The 26,614-nt window shown below is 38.3% G+C and overlaps 1 protein-coding gene across 1 annotated transcript; it reads left to right on the top strand.

Moving 5' to 3' along the window:
* Positions 1–10,627: 10,627 nt before the first annotated feature.
* On the top strand, positions 10,628–25,680 carry frg1 (FSHD region gene 1). The gene is made up of 9 exons (XM_078263331.1): positions 10,628–10,784; positions 14,086–14,153; positions 14,836–14,958; positions 18,198–18,255; positions 18,614–18,728; positions 21,644–21,748; positions 21,933–22,024; positions 24,389–24,499; positions 25,508–25,680. The coding sequence occupies exons 1-9, from the start codon at positions 10,726–10,728 to the stop codon at positions 25,542–25,544; spliced, it is 768 nt and encodes a 255-aa protein (XP_078119457.1). The 5' UTR covers positions 10,628–10,725; the 3' UTR covers positions 25,545–25,680.
* The last annotated feature ends 934 nt before the right edge of the window (positions 25,681–26,614 follow it).

Here is a 26,614-nt window from a genome sequence, read left to right as displayed (position 1 = left end):
TCCTGTTTAACAAACATGCAGTGGCCTTGATTTAACCATTGAGTTCAACAGGCATCAGTCATGACTGAAGTGAAAGTCTGTAAAGTAAGGCAAGCAATGGGGAGTTTAATTACATTTCATACATAAAATCAAGTCAAGTGATTTACATAATGCATTACAAACACAAGAACTACCCAACTTACCTTTTTTGCCTTTGCTTTGACATTTCTGATTATGTGAGATAGCCCTTAAAACTCACAACACCAAATATAAGTAGCACCACATGCTCTAGAACTCAGTTTTATGGCATCTTAGATCCCTCTCATGCAACCCCATCTCCTAAAAATGACATCAATATGAAACTAGTGAGTGGAGTGACAGATGGATTTACAAAGTGCTTCAACACTGAAAGCCTGGGTTAATGTCCTGTCTGGTACCTCAACTCAGTTTCCAAATTTAACCATGAACACAATCTTAACCAAACTTCAACTAAATTCACTTGCCTAAACATAACCATAAATGCCACCTGTGGTGAAACCAGTTGGTCATATAGCAGCACTTGAGATTTTAGAAATAAGAACTTCTGTAGAATACTGGCACGCAGCCTCACAGAGTGTCACGATTCACTTTTGCTTTTGATATTAGTCCTATTCTCATCAGCACCTGGTAAGGTATCTAAGAAGCAATCCTACTTTGTTGATTTTCATAAATACTTTAATAATACTTTAGTTGCCATAAGAGCATACTATAAGCCAGGTTAGTTAGAAAAATGGTCAGTATGAATGCATCTGCAAAAATGTTTTGTCTATGTGTTCAAAATGATTTTTTTGTCTATATATTGATGGGACAAAGGCATTACACTTTCCACAATGCATTTAGACCTGTATAGTTTCACAAAAGGCTTCATATTGTAATTTGAATGTGCTACAAGAAGTTCCATATTCATTGGCATTGACAAATGTATTTAATAACACCAACATTTTCATAGAGCGATGCAAGCCATCAAACAGCACCCTGCCCTTTCTTGTGTGCGATCGAATCTGTATGTGATTCAGTATGATTTGTTAAAACAATAATTTATGTGCTGCATGTCATTACCCTACTCTCTTTCCCTACATTTCCTTTTTCTGCACTATCAATGTCAAATAAAGGCATACAATGCCATAAAAATATTATTTGTGTGTGTGTGTGTGTGTGTGTGTGTGTGTGTGTGTGTGTGTGTGTGTGTTGGAGAGTGCCAATGCCACCACGGTATGAGCAGACACTTTGCAATATGTTCGGGAGAATACCTTGCAGAGAGCGCAGCAAACAACAGTTCATTATTGCATGATTATCATATGCTTGTGAGACTGTGGGTTCAAACCTGGTTCAGATCCAGCTGGTGATTCATGTCCCATCTAATTCCATCTTCTCTCACTCCACCGTGTGCTGTACACTGCCGAGTAATCAGAGGTGTCTTCAATTACAGAGACACTGAATCGTTGAGGCTTCTAAATTTTTTAGGATGAATGATGACGAAAAATATCTTTTCCCAGCACTGGTCATTTTTGGACCACATTCGACTGATGGACTCCTGCCAGTTTGAAGCAGGTTATGTCAGATAGAGTAAGTCCTTTCTTTTAGAAAAAGGAGAAGAAAACAAGAGACCATCTGTGCTTTTGTCTTACAAATCGAACTTTGTACAGGTGTGTGTGTGTGTGTGTGTTCCTGACTTAGGGTACCTTCGGGGACACATTTTAGATTCAAGAGCAGTTAATTTGGGATGGCTTCTACAATTAGGAAAAAAGCTAGTAGTGGTTATGGTTAGGGTAATCTCTGAACTGATATCTGCATATCGTCGTGGTAAGGCGTGCATCCCATGTATTTACTAACTGCCAGTGATTCACAGATAAAAGCCTACGGAGATGTGCAGTCACTGAAAGATTAATAGCGTGTCAGTGTTATATGATTTAAATTTTTCTGCATTATAAATGTAAGGATGAGTTTAAAAATACACAAGACTGTGAATTATTCAGACACTCCCCTCACACAGTGTGAGAGGCTTTTTGACTTGATGCTGCACAGCCACAGCGTGTAATGTGGCAAATAGCCGAGTAGACCATCAGTGACGTTAGCTATTAGAGGTGAAATGTTTGATGTGAAACTGCATTTGCGTTCAAGAACTACAAAACCTTCAGCGCAGTTTAATTCAACAGAAAGGGGGCAATTAGTTTATTAGTTTATTAAGAGCAGTGGAATAATTAGGGGGAGAGAATATACCACCCATGGAGTGTGTAAATAAGGCAATTAATTTGCCTCCATGCAGCTAAACTTCTTCTTGTGTGCTATTCTGTAAAAAGTACTCCTTAAAATGGCCGCAAGTGACTCTTACAATTTTTTAATAAAATAAAATGATCCTGTATACTATCTAGAAATTAATTAATATAATTTTACTTTAATCTTTTTGGCTAAGATCCACTTCATGTTAACCAAGAACCCCACTCTAAAGACAAAATAAAATCTTACGACTGTCTTCTCTGTTCATCTGAATCATACATATATGCATGACTCAAAAATATCTCATCTTGATTTATTATAGAATGCAGCCTAAATTCACATTGGCAAATTGCAATCAGTGGGGAGCATGCCAAGCTGGGCTTTAGGTGGCTTGTGCTGAATGCACAGAGCCGTGCGTGTATACTGCCACCAAGTGAAATTGTGCAAAACTACACGCCCAGATGAGTCATTCTTGCAGCCTGACTGCCTTCTCGGCCCTGCTGCAGAGGGACCCGGGTTGGGTAATAAGTTAGTCTCTTTTAACATTCACAACTGACGGAAGGCAATCTCAAGGTCTGTGAAGATGAGGTTGAAAGGATTGTGTAGATGGTGAGCATAGATTGAAAAGACAAGGGGTGGGGGGTGACAGAAGGAGGGAAGCAGGGATTTGGGGTGCTCTGAAGCAAGAAACAAGACTGCGTTAGCCAACGGAGCTGAGGCACAGACAGCAAGCACTAACCATACAGAGTAAAAACCAAAGCGTTTGTCAATGGGAACAGAGGGGAGTGCAGGTCATTATTTTGAACTTGGAAAAATACACGCCTGCAACAATTCTGCATCCACGCACAGAAAAATGTAAAAAAAAAAAAAAAAGTTTATTTTCAGTGGCTCACAAAATGACTGGTTTCAGAAAGTTTATAATTAGACAGGAGCCAGTGTACTTTTTTTAAAACCTGGTCCGCTGGCCCTTCAAGGGCAGCGGACTGTAAAAGTTTTCAACATCTTTTATTTTATATTTCTTATATCTTATGTTTGAAAGAGGCCATTGATAGCATGGCAGTTTATGTTTTTGGACTATTTAACGTACAATTTCACCTAGACAGCACACACTACGTGTTTGTCATTTTAGCATTACGTTATGGCAACTTAGGAAATGTGAATGGATTCAGATCACATTTGTGTAGTGCGATATCAGTCAACTGTGATTCAGTTATATCAGGAAGTCCACATTTCAAATTAAGCCAATGTCAAAAGCAGTATGTCATATGATTTATACAGACTAAAATAATGAAATAACATCCACTACGGAAAGATTTTCCCTGAAAGTAGGCAATGAAAATCTAGCAAGAGAGGAGAAAGAAAAGGGAAGTGTGGAAAGTGTTACCTTGAACATAGTCCTAAAAGGAAATGTCACAGGTGTTTATCAATTCGCTGAACTCCTCTCTTCCATAACCTGCAGCGAAATTGCCATAAGACCTCTAAATGACTGTAGACTATAGTCAATTTCCAGACCCAGAGCTCCATGAAGTCAAATAATACCGCAGTCCAGTCCACCATGAAAAGTATTAGGGCAGGCACTCTATTCATCTGAGGATAAATAGCTTTCCTTGCACTTTTAAGTTAATCTCCTTTCTTATGTGTCTTTTGATGATAAATGTTTTTGCGCCCTCCAATTAATAATGCAAGAATTAATATCCTTGTTAGGCACTTTCTTTTCCAAATAGCCTTCCTTTTCACTCTGTTCAATCACAACCTGATATGTAAATTCCATTACATAATTACTGTGTGACAGGTTAAGTCAAGGGAAGCCTGAATACATTGCAGAAAACGTCATGGTATTATTAAAAAACTGCCATTATGGGATGATAAATAAGATTGAATAACTGTCATTAATTAGGCTCTTACATGTACATTTATGTTCTGTTACCTAAATATTGTCATCAAATTTAATGAAATATAGAGTGAAAATAACCACATTACATACACTAAATAGCTTAAATAGGCCATACATTTAAATTCTCCACCTGTCCAACATATCACTCTCCTCCCCAGTGTCATTCTCATGAAATTACATCATTAAAACATTTTTAAGTAAGAAGCCACGGGGCATTGAGCTACTTGTTTCATCTTCATCTGTCTCCCTCTCTCAGATGTCATCTACATCATAAGCTTTGTCAGTCTGTACAAACACACACCGTGAAAGCCGAGGAAACGCATCGTGAAGGAGCGGTGACATTGACAAAGTGAGAGTGCGGCCATAGTGCAATGTAACAGCACGCTGCCACTTATGAAAACACCTGCTCCACACTGTCAGCAACTTAACCTTCTATCACCTAAATCCCCACTGGAGGATTATATGTGACAGATATAGGACATGGGGGGGGTTGTTGTCAGGGGGTGACAGGGTGAGGTGGAGGTGGGTTGACGGAAGTGACTTCATAAGTAAAAGTTTGTTGGAGAGGGATGGAAAGCTGAAAGAGAAACAGCTGAAAGAGAAGGAGCTAAGAGAGGCATGTGTGAGGAGGGTGTTGAACCGAGAGACCTCATTTTTACAATATAATAACACACATTTATTTGTTCATCCATCCTTCCATTCATCCATCCATCCATTTTCTGCTGCTTTTCCAGGCCCGCGTCGCTGTGGTAACCGGCTAAGCCAGGTAGAAGCAACATTTTCCAGCAATTTTCCAGTTTTTTGGGAAACATGCTCAGGGAACCATAAATGCCTAAAATATTTTTCTGCCAATCCTTCAGGAAGATGTTTGTTGTTAATTGAAATTTTTGAACCGCTAGTGCGTTAGATGAATGTCAAGGGTTTACTAAAATCATTAGAATTAGAGCTTGACATATAATTTGGCCAGGCTGATTCTTTTTTGATGATTTATTAAAATAAATAATAAAAAATAAAATAATAATTTAATAGAAATCCATCCAACAGTTGTCAAGATATATCATTCAAAACTTTTGGTGGTACAAGAGGAAAGGTCAGGAGAGCATGAACATGAACACACTTTAATGGCAGTCCATACTTTATTGTCAAAGATATTTCAGTCTGGATCAAAGTGGTGGATGGTCGACTCACCGACAAAACCTTTTGCTTAAAATGAGTTACCTCAAATGAAAAAAATAAAACTGCACTTTATCATAATTTGTGATGCCGATTTAGGGACACAAACAATTAAGAAGAGTAGTTCACCTCGACAATAAGGAGTTAATTCCTTGTCAGTACTGTTTTGGCTTTTGTACAGTATATATAAAGGATGATAAATGTGCTTTTTCACAGTTGAAAGGCAGCTAATGGACCAGGCAGACTTGTTAGACAAAAGGCACTTTAACAAGGACACGAAAGACACAAAAGACATAGTAGTGTTCCTGAATTTACTCATCCTTCATAATGTGACGGATCTAACATTTAGACTGTGAGAGGTGCGGTATATACAGTTACATTCTTTGCTTAAAATAAAATATTGTGAGGCAGATTTTCAGTTACAGTACTCCGTCAAGGTCGCTTTTGTGATGGCAAACCATGACCGCTGATGTTGTTGTATATTGATGTATCAGTGAAGCAATAAATACACAGATAACAAGAGGTTTGGCAAAAGCTGTAGAATATTAGGTTTTCTTCGCATCGCGATTAACGCGTTAACACTCACAGCCCAAATATATATATATATATATATATATATATATATATTTCTCAAATGAGTTGGAATGTAGACTTAATTAATTCAATGCATTCAGGAGTTGGCAACTACAGCAATAATTGGACTAGTATGACAAGTAGCTTATGGTGGCTAATGTTAGCAAACTTAAGATAGATATTGCTGAATCACTGACATTACTGAGTCAGTTTGCCATCTTAATGACTACTGTTACACCACATTTTACATTTTTTTATGTAATTTACAATATCTTTTTTGGTATTTGTGGGAACAGTGTCTGCTGTACAGCAAAAGTTACATAGGCTTGCTATAAAGTTATAATACTTAAGATTTCAGTCCGGGTTGTTTTGGTGACACCCATGTTTACTGGTGGTAACAGCAAGTTTGGTTTAATACTACAGCATACAGTCCTTGTGTGGCTGCTTATTAACAAATATATTCCCCCAGACTATTTCACAATAAAAGCCACCCTGTGTTTCATCAGTTAAATGCATTTTATGTGAACTACCAACAGTACAAAACTCTGATGTGGTTTTAGGCGTTAGGAAAGAGAGTGAACATTAAACAGTGAGGCTGATATGAGTGAGATAAAAATTCAAATTAGTAACACTGGCTTACATGCATGCATAGTTTCCTGAGGCAACAGGCAATTGCAGTCATGCGTGGGAATGGCACTTTTGGCCACTAATACTGACAACTATGATAAAGAGAGGTAATTACAGAACATAAATACATTGAATAACTATTGCTAAATAGAATAAAAGAACAGGTTGATTTCAATGAAATCTCAATAATTGTAACTTTAAAAATTATGACAAGAGATTTGATGGAGAGTAAAGTATAAACATGTATTACCCACTAGAAAGGATAAACACCATCAAAAGGATAGTTTTCACAACCTGGCAACTCTTGTGTTGCCCATATTAAGATCTTATAACTGATGATTAGTTTAATATTCATTAAACATGTATTAATACATTAGTTAAGGCATTATTGTATTAGAGATGGTACCTTTATATCAATAGTCTGCAGAATCAGGTGCTAGCTCCATTTTGCTTGACACTCTTCCCTCAGCTCTTTTAAAGTACATGGGTTTAACCACTCAGCTCTCTCAGTATAAATTATGACTGTTTAATCCCATCAACAACAGGGATTGCTGTCAAAGTACCATTGAATTTGACAAATGAGAGAAGGAGTACAAGCGGGATTCAGTTCAGGCAGGGTAAAATGTTGATTCATGACTTCTGAAAACCCCACCGGCTAACTTCCTTAAAGCCTACAGGACTTTTCCGACCAGATTAATCTCTGTACTTTAAACCAACTTCTCCTCAAGCACAGCAACACCAGGAGTCTCACTTGAAGGTATTACAGTAGTTTCTCTCCTGCATCAGTTAGGACGTTTCGTGCCAATATTATGGTGAGTCTGGCTGAGTTTTGGGCAGCCCTCATTAGTTTTTCTCCTGTCTGGACACTTTTTTTCAATTGGATGATTGAGTTCTTACCAGTTGAGTTTTACTGCACTGAGCAGATAACATAAGCCACTGTCTAATTTATTTTACTTCTTGACACTGTCCACAGATGATTTATTACCTCCTGTCACAGGCTCCTGATTGGGCCATTCCTGATGTTAAATGAGGCAACATTAGCGTAAACAGTTATATGAGGAAACCATCCTAGAGGTCACCCCTCTGCCTACTTTACCAGTTGAGGTCTCAGAGGGTTTGACTCTGAGAACATTTAACATTTCTTGTGTGTGTGTGTGTGTGTGTGTGTGTGTGTGTGTGTGTGTGTGTGTGTGTGTGTGTGTGTGTGTGTATGTGTTGCAAAAAGAGACAAATGCCACTACTTCATACCCTGACCTCAATCCTGACATATATAATATACTAGTGCAGTGCCCGTTGAAAATGTCTGTTTGGAACGGGCCGATTGCTTGGGCTGTGGTATTGCTGCTTGTAGAATTCATCAAAACCATCAAAACCATCAAAACAAAAAATTGTAGCCCAGAATTACTTACAGAAGGACCCCAACCACGTCATATGCAACTCCCCTGTATACCTTATTACTAACTTACTGATTTACCTGACAGAGAACATGGCAGATTCAGAATGTAATCACAAAATATCACAATGAAAATGTGGAGTAATGTGACCGGGTTGACTCAGTGGGTAGAGCAGGCGCACATATAATTAGAGGTTTATGCCTGGTCCAGGGTTCGAATCCGACCTGTGACGATTTCCTGCATGTCTTCCCCCTCTTTCTCCCCTTTCTCACCTAGCTGTCCTGTCAAATAAAGGCAGAAAAGCCCCAAAAAATAATCTTTAAAAAAAAAAATGTGGAGTAATCAGACATTAGCCTCATGGACTCATGGCAGTGCGCTACCCACCTGGCCCGTTATGAGAGCTAAACAGTACCTATCTGCATTAATCAACCACCAGAACCAGACTGTGTGTGTGTGTGTGCGCGCAGAGAGAGAGAGAGGTGTTAATTTCCATACAGGTTTAGTGGCTTGACAGTTAACGGTGAAGTAGGGGATTTGATTCACGGGGGTATTATGGCGAGTTAGCAGTAGACTTAATTAACCCTGGTTGAGTCTGATGAAAAGTGCTGTGTCTACCCGGTTTAGGTCTGAATCTGAAACACCTTTTTTTTGCCAACCTTATTCCACCCAACAGTCGCAATGAGGTGTATTTCACATTTTAGCATCAAAGCTCTGCTGCTTTTTTCGACCCTCTCTGTCTACTAAAGCCCAACCAATCCTGTATTGGATTATATCAACCAATATTCTTTTTTTAACTTTAACAAAGTCCTAACACCAACAAACGTTTTTGATGAGGATATCTTTTTGCACATTCCAGCACATTCCATCTCTTTCGTTTCAAACGCTATACAATTCTTTTCATTTTCTAAAAACAGATATATTTAAAAAAAAAAAAAAAATGATATACAGTCTATTGTTCAGATGTTTTGTATGTTTTTCAAATTTTTTATTTATGATTCTTGACATTTGCCGTGCTTGTTTTTTTCCATGTCTTTTCTCTCACTATGTTTATTGTTATGCACCGAGGCAAATTCCTTGTATGTGATATGTTGCCTTAGTGCTGAGAAATGACAATAAAGGACCCATTAAACCTACTTGACAATAAACCTGATTCTACTTCATATGTATTTATGCTATACACTATACTAATATTGTCACTCGGTGTAGGATACCCTAAAAATCTGGTAGTAGGTAGTGAGATAGATTTAGGTTGGAAGCATAGACTAAATGGATGTGGGAATTGACCCTTCGCTAAGCCACGCCCGAAAACCGCCACAGGCCAATCGTGGCTTAGCAACCGTAACTAGGCGTGGGAGGTCTGTCAAGCTTTCGAGCGAGGGAAACACCGTACGCCGAAGCGTTGTGCAAATCCGATACCCGGTATCCTAAAAGTTTGGACAGGGGGGTGGAATTTTTCCCTTCCCGAAACCTAAAACCCAAGGGGAGAAAGGCTGGGCGTGGATCAAGCAGTGTGGGAGGCCCCATTCACAACTAGCTAAATGTCGACAGTATTAACAAAAACACATACGTTTGCTCCAAGGCAAGAACACGCTAATGTTAGCTAGCTAGCTAACTCAGCACAGCATTGCTTGGAAATAATGACGGTTCTTTGTTCATAATGCATATATTTCGAACGTAAAATAAAGACAATTCTGGCGCAAAACGAACCTAGGGGTTAAATAACAGATGTGTACCCACTCTGTCACTCTCTGGGACATGTTTTCAAGCTAGCGCGGACCACTGATTAGCTTATAACGCTAGTATTCGGGGCACAGGGAAAGTAAAAACAAATCGCTATTTATACCACTAAAAAGGCTCAAAATATCACCACACTTCAACGGTAGCATAATGAGGGTCCCTAAATGTTAACCGAAGCATTGAGAACTTTGTAAGTGTACAGAGAGTTTATTAAAAAGATAGATTATAAAGACGCGTTCTCGTATACAGGCGGCCGCCATCTTGGGAGCTACTGTCTTTCTGCCCCGAATACTAGCGTTGTAAGCTAATCAGCGGTCCGCGCTAGCTTGTTTCAAGCTCCAAACACATTTGATTAGCACATGTCCCAGAGAGCAATCAAGTGGGTACACATCTGTTCTTAACCCATCCTTAAGAGGATTAAAGGCAAGACGGAGGCTCACTGACATACTTTAAAAATATATTTCAGCATTTGTTAATCGCTAAAAATATAAGCAGGAGAATGTTATCACTGCAAAGTGTTCAAGCTAATGTCTTGTGTTTATTCCACAAGATTTATGGATAAGCTGTTTGATTTATAATTATTAGATTATTTTCAAATGTCACTTACCCTGCTGTGCATGAACATAGCTGTTCCTCAATTTGTGTGTTTCCCATTTGAATGGTCAGAGTATGAGGCGGCTCACATTATTGCATGACCTATAGGCTTTAGCTTAAATTTTGATGAAATTATTCTCTCATCGGTTGCATATTATGTCGTGGATATATCCCTCGAATGCATACTGCAGTCCCTTTTGTCTTGCTCTTTCAGATATTTCACCTGTTCGCCAAAAAATACTAATTATCTCTTTGGGAATGTCTGACACCGGTGCATACATACTGTAATAGACGTGCCAGGTACGAAAGCTTGACAGGCGTAGCAACAGTAACTAAGGAGGGCGGGGCTCAGCGAAGGTCAGTGATGCAAGCTGTAAGGGACTAGAATTTGAATGCGCCTTCGCGGCCGCCGTACTTGTTGTTTCGAACCATAGACAGTAAAACAGGGAAACTGTATAACGTTAGCCGTGCTAACTACTTTACAAGCTAACTAAAGCGATGGCTGAATATTCTCACGTAAAATCAACCAAACTGGTTTTGAAAGGTTTTAACAAAGGGTAAGTGTTTCTTTAAGTTAGTAAGTTAACGTCATTGTTATTTAGCTAGCTAACTGGGTTTCTGTAACCTAACGTTATGCTAAAGCTAGCTGATGCTAAACGTTATTGTAAGCTAACGTCAGCGTTAACGTTACATGAAATATCCTACTGTTTATTTCAGATTAAGCCATGCTTAACGTTACACTTTTAACTATCCGCATAGCGACAAAGGTTGCCGCATATCTTACATCTTAATAGGCTGTTTGCAACTAGCTAGCCAACAAACACGTGAGCCCCTTTAATAGGTGACGTTATTAGCTGAACATATCAACCGTGGTTCAATTTGAAACAAACTCTTTTGTCCAAATGTAGCTAGCTAGCTAGTTTAAGCATCAGCAGAAACGTTAGATAACCTCAGCTCAAACAGTTGGCGCGGAGGTGCATGAAATACTAACTGTTAACGGTATCTAACTATTTAACTATAGCCTGTTAAAAATGACGATAGATACAACCGTTATTACAAGATGCCAGAGGCCAAAGTGAAGTCGTGGAGATGCCTGAGCAAAAGAAAATACACATAGTAACGTCAACGTTATTCCGTTTATAATCACGCCCAATGGAGAAAACAAATATTTTCATTTCTGAAACTAAAATCCAACATAGTCACAGTCTCAAAATTATTTACAAAACCCACACCATGAGATCAACCCCAAACTAAAACCCTGACAAAGATTAAGGAAAAAAACCACTCCAAATCTAATCAACATGGTATCAACAATTCTCAAGAGTATAGCTATGGCAAACTATTGATTTTATTGTAGGCCTAGATGTAGAAAACCTCATAGTAGACACAATAAATTGTTCAGAGAAAAAAACTTCCAAGAAAGAGAGTGATAACACTACAAAATATTACTAAAGGCTAATCATTGTGTAATGTAAACATAATAAGGGACTACTTTGTTATAAAGCAAACTGTGAATTAGCAAAAGAGAGAATAATTACGAACCACACAAACCAAAATACAGAAACTTTAGCCTGTTTTCATATTGAGGCATTCTGGGTTTCATATTTACAGGTAATCATTTACAAATAAATAAACTTAAAAGCATTATTCTTTTTGTTGTTGTGGGGTGTTTTTCTTGAATACTTTCTACAAAAAAAAAACATCTAAATGTGTCTTTAATTGATGTTGCAGGCCATCAAAATGTATTTAAAGAGTAACATAACTCCTTTTAAACATCTTGTTTTTGCTGGCCTCCAGTGGTTTATCTCTCACCTGGCTACAGTGAGTGATGTACAGGTGTACTGTGACTAGGGATGTAACGGTATGAAAATTTTACCTCACGGTTAAAGTGACCAAAATTATCACGGTTTTCGGTATTATCGCGGTATTTTTAAAAGTGTGTTCAGGATGTTCCGAAAGCACTGATAGGCCTACACAAGCTGAAATAGTTTCAGAAAGTGTAATAGTGTTTATTATATTACAAAAATATATGTAATAGGCTTGTAAAAACTATTGAACACTGGCTACTGAAACACTGACCCGCTTTAGGGTGTCCGGTAAGAACTTGAACCAGAGATGTCTGACTTTGAGATCCAGGAAGATTTATTTACAACTCCAACATGAAGTTAACTATGAAGTTGTATTTGACGTTACATTTGAAGTTGGATGTGGTTCTGAAATACAAGCAAATAATAATGCACATTAATAAGCATCTGACTTACTATGAACATTATTTACCAAAACTAAATGTTATAGCCACCAGCATATAACAAGAAACAATACTAAGAATTACAGTTCATTCTTTTTCTCTGTTATAATTAACATAAATGTAACATATTGCTCAGTAACATAAACTGAGAATAAGCCACATATATTACAGCACACATATCCATAACGGAGCAAACAGTGTAATACACCTTTAATAGCTAAGCACGTAGCTCCACCGCGCTAGTCTGTTTACTGGTGATTGCACCTTGCTAGCAAATTGCCCTAACACAACCTGAATATCAACATGTGGCTGCACAAGTAATAATTAAACAATCTGCACATCTATTAGCTATGCAATAAGAAACACAGCAACAGCATTATTATTAATGCAATAATCTCTCTCTCTCTCCAAATGTCACGTCGTAACACGGGCTAATTCCACATCGTAACAGAACACTTAATGAAGATAACGAGGCAGCAAAACCCATGACAGTTTAGCAAGCTACAGAATAGTTTTAACTTACGTTCTGTGGTACCCACGTCACGTCAACAAGTCCAAAAATGTTGAAGGCATAGAAAAAAGTCCGTTAACATGCTGCTACGTTCTGTCCCCCTCCTCCTGTCTGAGCGCAGTGCGCTTGCGCGGCAACTTCAGGAGCCTCAGATGAGGCTGGGAAGGATTAAACGCAGGGTTTCCACACCGTGGTTATCCACCGCGAATATAAGGATATTTTAAATGAAAAGGGTAATTGTTACCGTCAACATTTTGACCGTGGTTTACCGTTACACCGGTAATCGTTACATCCCTAACTGTGACATCACTGTTGGACGTGGCTTGAAACTTTCAATCCGAGAGTGCAGTGAAACTCTGCTTTTCCGCCTGGTGTTAGGTTACTCTTAGTCAACAAGGTTGAATGTCTTCTGAGGGTCCTGCAGCCCGTGTCCTAGAACCATCATTTATAAAAAAAAAAAAAAAAAATTAAAAAAAAAACACTGATAACTCCGTGATTAGTTTTTGACTTTAACAGTCTTGCAGGGATGGGTATCTTTCAAAAATTTTTGATGCCGGTACCGATACTGTGACTTTGATACCGGTTCCTGAACGATACTTTTTTCGATACCAACTTTATAAAACAAAAAGAAATTACAACATTACACATTACGCCACAAATCTTTTTATTTATTTGTCAGCTCCTACTACATGAGCCCCGTCTCTGTGCGTAACGTAGAGTTTTTACTGCCTGCCTCTACAACTTGTAACGTTAGACAGCCAATCACAAGCATTATTAGATCTTGGTAGAACCGTGCTGCATGCTTATTGGCTCACAGACGCTGATGAGATTTGCCCTATAGGTATTCAAATTTGGTATTGAATGACGAGGCATTGTTTAGATACTCTATACTAAGGAGGTAATTTGGTCGGTGCCTAAAAAGTATTGAATTCTGTACCCAGCCCTAAAGTCTTGCAGTTGCGTTATCAAGAAAAATGTATTCACTTTCCAGAAATGAACCTGCCAGCCTGACTTGCAAGGCCTACCTGCGTTATTAAACATTTGGGGAGCTAATTACTAATGAACACGTTCTTTGACATTTTATTATATTTTTTCACAGGAAAAAGAGAAAGCATAAAGATAAGAAGAGAAAAGCAGGAGATGAAGAACAAAAAGCTGATATAATTGGTAAGTACTCTTTGGTAGGTCTACTGTATTTCTAAATTATAGAAGCCAACCAAAGACATATCTCGACGATATCTCATTCATTTTTCCATAAGCAGTGGATATTCTTGTGGCATGTACTGTAGATGGGTGAGACAATCAGGGCGACAGAAGTTCTGTTTTATGCTCTTTGCAATATGGCGGGATGAAATGATCACGAGAAGTTCAGCAGAATGAGTACAAATATCTTTTCATTGTGGTATTTGCATATCAAAATCGTTGGAGGCCCAATCTGAATTTTCTTTTTTGTGACCACATAAATGTAAGGTATATTTACGAACTTAATTGAAAAGAAATTATTTATTTATTCAAAGTGATTAAAAAAACGTGTAGTGGTCAAGTTACAAATGATACATTTACCGATACAACGGACAAGAACCTCCTGCGACATCTAATCCACTGACAAACTTACAGTACTAATGCAATGTCGCAAGTTTGCTCGTACAGTATATCACAGAGTTTGGAATCCATTGCATACACATTTTTTCAGCTGATTCCAAGTAAAAAAAAATCCTAGTATGTTGTATAACTAAAGTTTTTAAATTCTCCTGAGTGGATAAGGCACCTTAAGATTGCTGTGGCTTTCGAGCACACAGCGCTGCCATGTGTTGTTACACCTTGTGACGTAGGCCTTTCTGCTCACCAGCTGGTTGGTGGTCTGTCAGCTGCTTTGGGGAAATCACTGGAACGGTTGCCATAGAGATGCAGAACAACGCTTACATCCATGCCCTGGATAGCGGGCTCTTCACACTCGGTGCACCACACAAAGGTAAGAAAACACAGTGGAGTGACAGTGAGGTCATCATGAGTGAGGTCATTCAAACAGCTCTGGTGACTTTTACTCAATTTGATCAGTTCTTCTTAGCACAGTAGAATATTTCTTTATTGAGGCGGTATATTTGACTTAGCTGTACTCTTTAATTGCTTTTCAGCATTAAAGCATTTATTTATGGGCATGAAATAATAGTTTGTACTAATTTACACCCAAGATTTCAAAGTTTGAGTTATTTTCAGTTGGCATTTTCTGCTATTGCTGGCTGTATGATGTAGGGCTGCACGATATTTTGTTTCATTGTCTACATCGCGATGTGCGCATGCGCGATATTCACATCGCAGGACGTTGCGATGTTGACGCTACAACTTCTTTGCTGCTTGATTAAAAAAAGTAAACTTTCACCGTTCTCCTTTTCCATGATTGTTACCGGCCGACCCTTCCCCTTTAAGACACGTGGTCGTGTGACGTAACGTTAGTCCGATGGGGGGGGGGGGGTTGTTATGGGAAGTGGGGCTCTCCCGTGTGTAGAAAAGGACCGTAAGCGCCAGCTGCCGCTGACACAGTGATGCACATGCTTTTCCATGGGTAGTGAAGCTACAGTAGTCAGTGTTTTATGTTCGCTGACAAACTAAATCACGTAATCACGAAGTCTCCCGGCCATTTTTCACCGCAGAAAGCTGCTACTAGCCAGGCTAAAGCTAACATAGTTAGCCTAAAGAAACAAGGCGTCTGTCCCAACTAACGTTATGGAAACGTAACACTAATCTACAACAGCAGTCTGGTTCTGATATAACGTAATTTACATTGATTTAAGTGCTCTTGGATACACAGTATTTTAATCAATTTATCAAACAACAAAAGCAGGCCCCGCTAGTCGACCACAACCTGACATTTAGAGGAAGCAACATGCATGCATTATTAATATTATTCACTTTAGCCTGGATTGATATTATATGAATACAATGGTGTCATGTCAGTCAACCAGTGTATTTCTTCCTAATTTCCCTCTCCAAAATCACTTCAGAAGAGTAATCACAGCGCTTACTTGCTTTGGTTTTTGTAAAGCATTAAAGTTCAACAAAGACTGGTTCACATAAGAAAATTTCCTTTTTCATTTTTATTTTCTTTGTAGATGCACTCAGAATGATTTTAGTATTTCTAAATAGGGCTATTTATGTCCTCTTGTAAAATTAGTCTTTTTTTCATATTGCAATATATATCGCAGGGAGAAAAAATATCGCAATGTAAGGTTTTTTCAATATTGTGCAGGCCTAGTATGATGGCAATCATTTCTATTGCTTCAGGTCAGATTTCTCTCATTTCTCTCCATACTTATTATCAGGTGTCCATGGGGAACAGTTGTCCCCCTGACCCATTCAGATTTTAGTAAGTAAAAAATATTTTTGCCCTTAAACCGGGCCTGAGAAGAATAAAATAAGTTAATACCACCATATCACCTAGGCCTGTGGGGAATTATGATGGGAATCTTTCAGTATTTTCATTTTATAGACAAAACAATTAGTTTAGAAGACAATTGGCAGATTCATTAAATTGAAAATGATAGTTAGCTGCGACCCTAGTTTGAAGAGATCTATCGTAGGAAGGAACACATTCAATTTCATTGAACCTAACTATTCATTTGATTAATTAAATGCAATTTTTTGCCATTTTTGGATATTGAAAAAATCTTTTATGAATCTATTGGTCCGTATCACCCAGCCATACCCAGGAGGATGAATCTACATCAGCACGGAAGAAAAAAGTGGGACTTTACCTGGGAGAAATGGCTAAGCAGGATTATGATGCAAAAATAGCATGTATGTTTGTAAGCTGTTCTGCATTTCAGTTCGTCTCCATTTAAGATGGAGATGCTGCTCACTTATGCCACAGTTGTAAAAACTTAAAGAACTAAAAACCAAATTTTGAGCATACATCTACTGTAGGCTCCAGGCGTTGTTGGGATGATTCCCCCCCAATCATCCCGACAACGGGTTGCCTTCAGTCCACAAAGCACTAAGCATTGAAGTAGTAAATCCAGACACCAGACTGAAAAGGCTGAACAAGGGTTGAGTTGAGGGTATGGGCGGAGTTTTCACTTAGTTCTGCCTCCAGGCACTTCTGAGGGAGTTTTTCTCAGGGAAACAGTCTGACCGAGAAAGAGACACTACTAACAATTAATTCCGCCCACGTTTTGTGTGAAACGGTGAAAATGGCTGGGAGACTGAAACATCCCAATTCCCTTAGTGGGTCCTCATCCTCTGCATGCACATACGCTCATTTCTAGGAGATGAAAGAGGATGTGAGCTAGCAGTATAGAAAGAGACTGTGTGGGTGATACAGCGTTTTAAAAGACTGCAAGAAGGTGTTCACATTCATCTACAGGTCGGAGAAAACATGCTGATGTTCTTTTAGCCAAATCCAAAGGTCACCGTCTGACATATTCCAAAGATAATCAGCCTTTTGAAAAAGCAGCTTCTGTCACATTTTTACCTAATTTCTGGCAGGCCGTGCTCTACCTTGACCTGGTGCCTGTATGACGCACTACAAATTGTGCGAAAACTTTGATTTATTGTAAAGGTCAGGGAGTGACCTAATCACAGGCAGGTCACTTTATAAAATCATGAGGAACTCAGGAGACCTCATTTTAAAATAAAGCATTTAAATGCAACGCGACAGTTCCTTTCCATATCTTATTCCAAATGTCTCAGTGCTGGTGAAATGGACCCAGATCAACACAGCACTACATTGCCAGAGGGTTTGCATGATTAATTACAAGAAATGCATTACTAAAACATGAAGCAGGTCTCAAGTATAAACTTGCAGTGAGAAGAAATAATGCACATTTAAATAATGGCACATAATTGTTACACGTTCATTAATCAAATATTAAACGATTGTTTTTGTGTGGCAAAAGCTTTTTTCTGTCTAAACTAAAAGATCAGTGCCCAAAATTTGGTTTTGGGTTACAGCTTGCATCACTGAATAATTTAATTTGGCTGTCGGCCTGCTGCAACGTTTTGTTTTAACAGGTAGAGAGGAGACTCATTAATAAAAAATCTAAACGAATGAAAACTTCTGTACGTGAACCATTATAAAGCCATTTGAAAAGCAATGTCAATTTTATTTGTCACATGAGCTAAATGTAATCCCATCAGCTCCTTCAGAGTAATACTATATGCGATACTAACAACCATAAAATCTTTAAAAGGTAAACATTGTTTTATATGTTTCAGATGATGAAGGACCTGACCCTCCAGAACAGTTTACTGCCATCAAGGTCTCAGACACAAGGTGAGTACGCAAAGACAAACTGCACCTTGTATTTGCATCAACAGCGAATCCTCCTCCAACAGATTTGATACTCTGCTTCAGCAGGGACTTCTCATAGTGTCTAAATGTACAAAAGTAATTTACTCCTTGTGGAGGTGCTGCCTATTCTGGAGCTATTTCTTCAGTTGTGGATCTCAGATTAACTCTCTACTAATATTATTAAACCTTTCCTGTTAAATCAGAATATTCTGGAAAGCCATAAAAATAAATAACATCAGTAAACATAAGATTAGCCTTTTTTATGTTCCGTCTTTTTGAGGCAGACTGTTTGAGTGTTCTGCCATCGTAGAATTCCGTTTGGCTGTTTTTGCTGTTGCAGGATAGCCTTAAAGTCTGGATATGGCAAGTACCTGGGTATCAACTCTGAGGGTTTGGTAGTGGGGCGCTCTGATGCTATTGGCTCCAGGGAACAGTGGGAAACAGTCTTCCAGGAGGTGAGTGGATCTTCTAAAGTTTCTTCTAATCTTGGTGCACATGTGTTTATTTAACCCTGTTGGCCAGCAGGTCAATTTGAATAAGAGGGTGATACTGGAGATGCATTCTTTTTCCATCTGAGAGAGATATATATATATATATATATACAGTGGTGTGAAAAAAGTGTTTGCCCCCTTGCTCATTTCCTGTTCCTTTGCATGTTTGTCACACTTAAGTGTTTCGAACATCAGACCAATTTAAACAAAGTCAAGGACAACACAAGTAAAACACAAAAATGCAATTTGTAAATGAAGGTGTTAATTATTAAAGGTGAAAAAAAATCCAAACCATCATGGCCCTGTGTGAAAAAGTGATTGCCCCCTAAACCTAATAACTGGTTGGGCCACCCTTAGCAGCAACAACTGCAACCAAGCGTTTGCGATAACGTGCAATGAGGCTTTTACAGCGTCCTGGAGGAATTTTTGGCCCACTCATCTTTGCAGAATTGTCCTAATTCAGTTACATTAGAGGGTTTTCGAGCATGAACGGCCTTTTTAAGGTCATACCACAACATCTCAATAGGATTCAGGTCAGGACTTTGGCTAGGCCACTCCAAAGTCTTTCATTTAGTTTTTCTTCAGCCATTCGGTGGTGGACTTGCTGGTGTGTTTAGGATCATTGTCCTGCTGCAGAACCCAAGTTCGTTTCAGCTTGAGTACACGAACAGATGGTCGGACATTCTCCTTCAGGATCTCTTGGTAGACAGCAGAATTCATAGTTCCTTTTATCACGGCAAGTCTTCCAGGTCCTGAAGCAGCAAAACAGCCCCAGACCATCACACTACCACCACCATATTTTACAGTTGGTATAATGTTCTTTTTATGAAATGCAGTGTTCCTTCTACGCCAGATATACTTGGACACACACCTTCCAAAGAGTTCCACTTTTGTCTCATCGGTCCACAGAATGTTGTCCCAAAAGTCTTGGGGATCATCAAGATGTGTTCTGGAGAAATTGAGACGAGCTTTGATGTTCTTTTTGCTCAGCAGTGGTTTCCTCCTTGGAACTCTGCCATGCAGGCCATTTTTGCCCAGTCTTTTCCCTGATGGTGGAGGCATGAACGCTGACCTTAACTGAGGCAAGTGAGGCCTGCAGTTCTTTGGACGTTGTTGTGGGGTCTTTTGTGACCTCTTGGATGAGTCGTCGCTGCGCTCTTGGGGGTAATTTTGGGCGGCCGGCCACTCCTGGGAAGGTTCACCACTGTTCCATGTCTTCGCCATTTGTGGATAATGGCTCTCACTGTGGTTCGCTGGATTCCCAAAGCTTTGGAAATGGCTTTATAACCCTTTCCAGACTGATAGATCTCAATTACTTTCTTTCTCAATTGTTCCTGAATTTCTTTGGGTCTCGGCATGATGTGTAGCTTTTAAGGATCTTCTGGTGGACCTTACTGTGTCAAGCAGCTCCTATTTAAGTGATGCCTTGATTGTGAACAGGTGTGGCAATAATCAGGCCTGGGTGTGGCTAGAGAAATTGAACTCAGGTGTGGACAACCATAGTTATAGTATGTTTTAACAAGGGGGGCAATCACTTTTTCACACAGGGCCATGATGGTTTTGGATTTTTTTTCTCCTTTAATAATAAACATCTTCATTTACAAATTGCATTTTGTGTTTACTTGTGTTGTCCTTGACTTTTGTTTAAATTGGTTTGATGTTCAGAAACACTTAAGTGTGACAAACATGCAAAGGAACAGGAAATGAGGAAGGGGGGCAAACACTTTTTCACACCACTGTATATATATATATATACATATACATACATACATACACACACACACACACACACACACACACACACACACACAGACCCATGTGCCAATTTCTTTGTAGCCCTTTTAGATTGTTATCTTTAATATAGGTAATTGAGACATCTGCAATTTTTTTGGGACACACTATTAAAGGAATAGTCTTTTATGGTGTGTCTCTCTGTGTCAATATTCTAGATGGATATACGGATAGAAATGTTGAAGTATTATCAGTAAGCCTAAGCAACAAAATGATTGTGGCTTAGTGTGCAGTCATCTTCTCTTCAATACAAGTAGAGCTGAAACAATTCATTGATGAATCGATAAGTTGATAAACAGAAACGTAATCGGCAACTATTAACTACTTTAGTCATTCTTCAAGCAAAAATGCCAACATGTCACTGGTTCCAGCTTCTCAAATGTAATGCTTTTGTTTGTAATGTATGATAATTAACTGTATTATGTTGGTATTGGATTGTTGGTCAGATAAAACAACACATTTGAATATATTAACTTGGGTTTTAGAAAATTGGGACGGGCAGTTTTTTGACCAGGCAATCCAGAATTGAGAAAATACTGCAGATTGATCGACAATGAAAATGAGTTTCAGCTGTAGGTACAAATAGTGCAAGACTACATGACAGTGCAAAGAATGCTGGAATACATACTGTATAGATAATGTAGAAAATAACTATACTTCTTGAATTGTATGTAAGTAAACAAATATTTCCATGAATGCCCATAAAAACAAATATTAGTATTTGAAATAAATGCACATATTTTTTGCCGTAGTGGCACATCATGTAAAAGGGACCTTGTTTTTTTTACCGCTGTCCCCGCCTTTCACAGCTCACCTCATGGCTGATAGCGTTTAGCCCATGAGAGATAACACTTAGCTGTAGTCATGAACAACTCATTCATTATGCAGAACGCGTCTGCCTTATCACTGTCGCGCACTGCTCGCCTTGATGCTTTGTTGAACCTATAAACAACCTGCCTGGCACAACCTTGAGACCCTTTTACATCACATATCAGGCAACCTTTCATGCCTGTCACAACAACCAATCCCACTGCAATTCTATCTAATCTACTGCCTCCTCCACTGTTTTTCTTTCTGTTCTGCCTCAGGGCAAAATGGCTCTCCTGGCAGCAAATAGCTGTTTCATCTCCTACAGTGACAGTGGAGACATCGTGGCCAAGAGCAAGACAGCAGGGGATGGTGAGATAGTGAAGGTGATGTGTAAATGGTGTTCTTCCACAAGGTTACATGTTAATCCTTTCATTTTAAGCATGCAATCTCTGTGGGGTCCTCACTGTTGAGATGGAAGGTGTGACCTCACTTCAGGGGGGTTCACAGCAATGATATTTAATGCAAAACTTTTTTCTTTTTCTTTTTTCCCCTCTGAATGATGAGCAGATCAGATCATGTGCGGAACGAGAGGTCAAGCGTAAAGATGACATTGCAGAAGAGGACCGGGGCAACGTGAAGTCTTGCGAGGTCAATTATGTGTACGTAACCTCCACTGTGTACAACTTCAGTTCTGACTTAATACACAAGCAGCCCAATCAACAACAAATGAAGCAAACCCAAGTTGGCTTCTCTCATATAACTTTCAAATTAAATGTCTCTGTAGGTCCAGTAGACCCTTTTGTGTTGCATTCAATGTGAAATTTCAGAGCCAATCAGATATTCTTTCGGCCAAGTACTTTCAAATTAGGGCAGTGGGAGGAGTTGGCTGTGTGTAAATTAAAGAGTGACCAGACAAATAGAAACCCTGCTACATTGCAATGCAATCCAGTCCAACAGTCCTGTAATAAATACAGTATTTGTTAAAAATGTTAGAGACACAATACATCCACAAGGGGACAAGAGAGATCTGAGGGTTCGTAAGATGATAAACTCAATAAAAAAAAAAAAAAAAACATATATTCAAGGTTGGCAACCATTGCCCCACAATATAATGCACCATCATACCATTCCACAGTACAAAAACACCACATCCTCTAGAATTACCAGTCTTATCACGTCCTCTGATAGAGTGTCAATAACCATTAAAGGTTTTACAAACATAGTGTTTGTTCCTCGACTTTTGTTCAAGGATTCAACAAATGTATTGTCATCGGCATTAAAATGCCACTAGAGCTCTCCAGTCAACAGGTATCCACAGAATACAGCCACACAGTGTTGCATACATACAGATACAAACAGTATAAACAAGCATGCATACAAACAGTAATACAAAAACTAAATAGTCTGTATTGGATTGTGATGTGTAGGGGGTTTCTATTTTTCTGGTCACTGTTGTTTTCTGTTAATTCACTTGGTCACAAGATGAGCTGTTAGTTGTCATGGAGATGGTTTAGTTGTTATCACATGACCTACGAAGTAATTTTAGTCATGTCATAACAGTTTTTATACTTTATACAAACCTTATTGGTTTACTAAAATGTCTCATCAGTAATCCATCTAGCCATTTACATGTGGTAGTGAAATGATGTGCACATGCACTGAAAATAATTTTTGGTTATTGGTTACAGAAACATTGAATTCTTTGTCAGTGTAGCGCATACCGTGTCTCTTGCCTTTCTTGTTTCTCATGTTTTAAACCATGGAAGTGACTTTTTTTAAGTGCTCTTTTCCTTTTAAGCTATTGACACATTGTATCAAAAATTATACTTGTGTCTCACAACAGCTTGAGGTTTTGTAGTTAATCAGTATGCATCTCAGCTTTTAAATTGAGTGCTAAAGCACTTTATTCTGATTGAAGGAATTTAAGGGTGGTTTCCCCCCCCATTATCTTCACATTGTGTACTGTGTTATACGACAAGATTTTGACAACAAAATCACTGGATTTGAGAAGATGCCTTTTGAGCTATCGCCTCATCAGTCCCGCGCCTTTAACGATGCAATTGATGGTCTGCTGTTCGAGTGGGATGAGAAAGCAACAACACCACATTTTGGCTTACGATGCTGCAAGTGTTATAAACGGCCCGTCTGTGGCCTATTAAGTTCCAGGCCATATGTCTGAAGCTGTTTTTTGCTTGACGTGCTTTGGCTCGTGTTCCCGCTCTATTATTTGTTTTAGATGAATGCTGGGGAAATGGACTCATCATGTTGACATGTTGATAATGGCTGCCCTTGAGCCTGTGTCTTGATGGAGTGTTTAGTGTCTAAAATGCCTTTCAGGATGGAGTGCAGCTCGGGAATCATAAAACACAGGCAGAACAAAGAGAGACTAAATATGAAAGCATTTTCTGACTACATGCCTTGGTTGTTTGTGGCTACTGTGTTAGATATTTCAACATATTGGTAAGATAGCTTACATTAAAATAACTGATTATTTTAAACTGGCCCATGCACATTTAGAAGGGGAAATGTTCATGTAGGTTCCCACTGACAGAAGGAGGAGGATAAAGTCCTCACTGCCTATGACACATACCTTGCAACATTTCCGGCAGAGCTTATTTAGATTTAGATGCATGTATAGATTCAAACTGAAATTTTGATTAATAAAAAGGATATTCCACCCTCATTAACACATTCCACTTCCAGCCTCCGCTGAATACAAACAATAGTACAGTATATGTTGATTTGTGGCAGCTAGTTGGCTTAGACATTCAGCTGCCACTGTCAACATTTATATATATATATATATTTATATAATATATATAATATTCATATTCTCTGCTTTAGTTAATACTTGGGCTCATTGTTTGGATTTTCTTCCCCCAAAGATTTAGCTTCTTAGAGTGTCAGTGTGACGATACGTTGTGAAAATGTCAGTAATTATAGTAGGGCGAGTGTGAGACATTTGCCTTTGCACATCCTTTTGTAATAGTCTTACAGTATTAACGTTGCTGTGTGAATTACAGGAAGAAGTTTCAGAGTTTTCAAGATCGTCGGCTCAGGGTTAACGAGGAAGACTCGTCCACGCTAAAGAGAGCCAGAACTGACGGGAAGTTTCACGAAGCTTTGCTTGACAGGTGTGGAAATAAGCTCACTAGATATTTACACCCAATTTATATTTTTTGTTTTAATTGTTCCTTCATGTGTGAAGGAAATTTACGCATGATACAAAAACCATGTGAAAGCAAAGAGGTACACTTTGCAATGTTTTAATTGACTTCCAGTTCACTCAAATGTTACTTTATTGTGTTTTCATAAGAAAATATAGAAGGAATAGCTTGAAATACCTATGGATAGTTGCTTTTGAAAAAGGTTCCAAATGTTTTAAGAAAAGAACATACAGTTAAAATGTTAAGCTACAACTGAAAGGTTGAGTAAAAAATTATAAATGCGGAGTATATAGCTGAATTCAAAACTGATGAAGACCGAATGCTGAATACATTTCTAAATTATGCTTCTGCTATTGTTATATAGTTTACCTTTTATGCACACCTTTGTACATATATATATATATATATATATATATATATATATATATATATATATATATATGAGAGAGATTTGTGTAGCTCCACACAAATGTTACATAAAAGCATAACACTCCCACTGCAATGGAACCAGCCTCCATTCATTTTTTGTATGTTTAATTTGCAGCATTAGATGTGTTATTTGTACCAGTGAAAGCTCACAGGCAGGTAGTTGAGGTAGCCTCCTGCTGTCATTATAACAGATTGAGAAATATTCACATCATCTCATTTTAGCACTAATAACAAGGAGATGTGATAATGTATGCACATTATTATATCTCACACCTGGCAACATAAATTGCAGTGAGCGTTAACAGAAACGTAGCTGCATATCTACTGACTCTGCAACAAGGTATTAGAACCCCAATTATCATTTTATTTATTTCACTACAGTAAAATGAATTTATATAAAAGGAAACATGCTGTTTTTTGTAATTTATTTTTTTAATTCAAAATATTTACATTCTGGGCGTAGACATTGAATTAATAACAGAAAATAGATTGATTGCACAGACATACTGTAACCCTGAATGTAACATGTCTTTCTTTTCTTTGCAGGAGAAGCAAAATGAAAGCAGACAGGTATTGCAAGTGAAGACTCAACTTTGTAGATTACTGCAATGTCTTTGTAAATGTCTTGATTTTATAGATAGCCATTTGATCTGACATTTAATGTAGTTTTCTTTTATTTTTAATGTATATATTTTGAATAAAATGACATGGTCAAGTCAGTTTTGTTGGTGTTTGTGTGTTTGCAGCCAGTTGAATTCATCTGAATGGTGACATGTATAGAATTCAGATGACCCCATTTGCCTATGCTGTGTAAATAATTAACCACCATGTTTATTTAGCAACTGTTTAGTTTGGTTTATAGAATGTCCCAAGTCACTTCAAAATGAAGTAAAAGTACAGAAGTATTATCAGCAAAACAACTTAAAGGATCAAAAGAAAAAGCACTCATTCTGCAGACTGATGCCCATGTGACTGATGTATCATATATTACACTGTTAGTTTGTTAATACTGTATACTTTATATACAGTGTTGGTTGTTTTGTCCAGTGGTTCCCAACCTAGAGGTTGGACCTCCTCCAAAGGTCATAAGATAAATCTGAGGGGTTGTGGGATGATCAATGGGAAGGAAGAAGAAAAAACAAAGTCTGCTACACAAATTTGTATTCTCTTCTCAGATTTGTGCTTTTTGTGAACTATTGAATCATTTGACCTAGTTGAGCATAAAGCAGTTATTGAAATGAAACCTTCTGATACGTTCAATTAAATTTTATTTCTATTGTCAAATCATAACGGAAGTTATCTCAGGATACTTTACTAGGTCTAGACCATACAACAATTCCCCCCCCACCAAGAGCATGAAAACTCAGACATCTAAATGTGACCAGGGTCCCTGACTAGACACAGTTCTTTTTTGTCACCTCAATCTGAAAATAATTAGTAACTTGTAGCTCAAGTTGTCAAAACAATTTAAAATAAATATAAAGTAAAAAGTTTCCTTTGAAATGTATGTGCAATAGAAGCATAAAGTTAAGTACAGCCCTATGGTAAATGTACTTAGTTACTTTCCAACCTTTTACAGTCACTGTTTCCAACACTGGTTTGTATAAATTATTTAGGTGAGTATATAGTACAGTTTATCTGGCTGACCACAGC

Source organism: Sander vitreus, chromosome 2 (assembly GCF_031162955.1).
Source record: "Sander vitreus isolate 19-12246 chromosome 2, sanVit1, whole genome shotgun sequence".
In the NCBI taxonomy this organism is placed as follows: Eukaryota; Metazoa; Chordata; class Actinopteri; order Perciformes; family Percidae; genus Sander; species Sander vitreus.
This window is presented reverse-complemented; position numbering and strand designations above follow the sequence as displayed.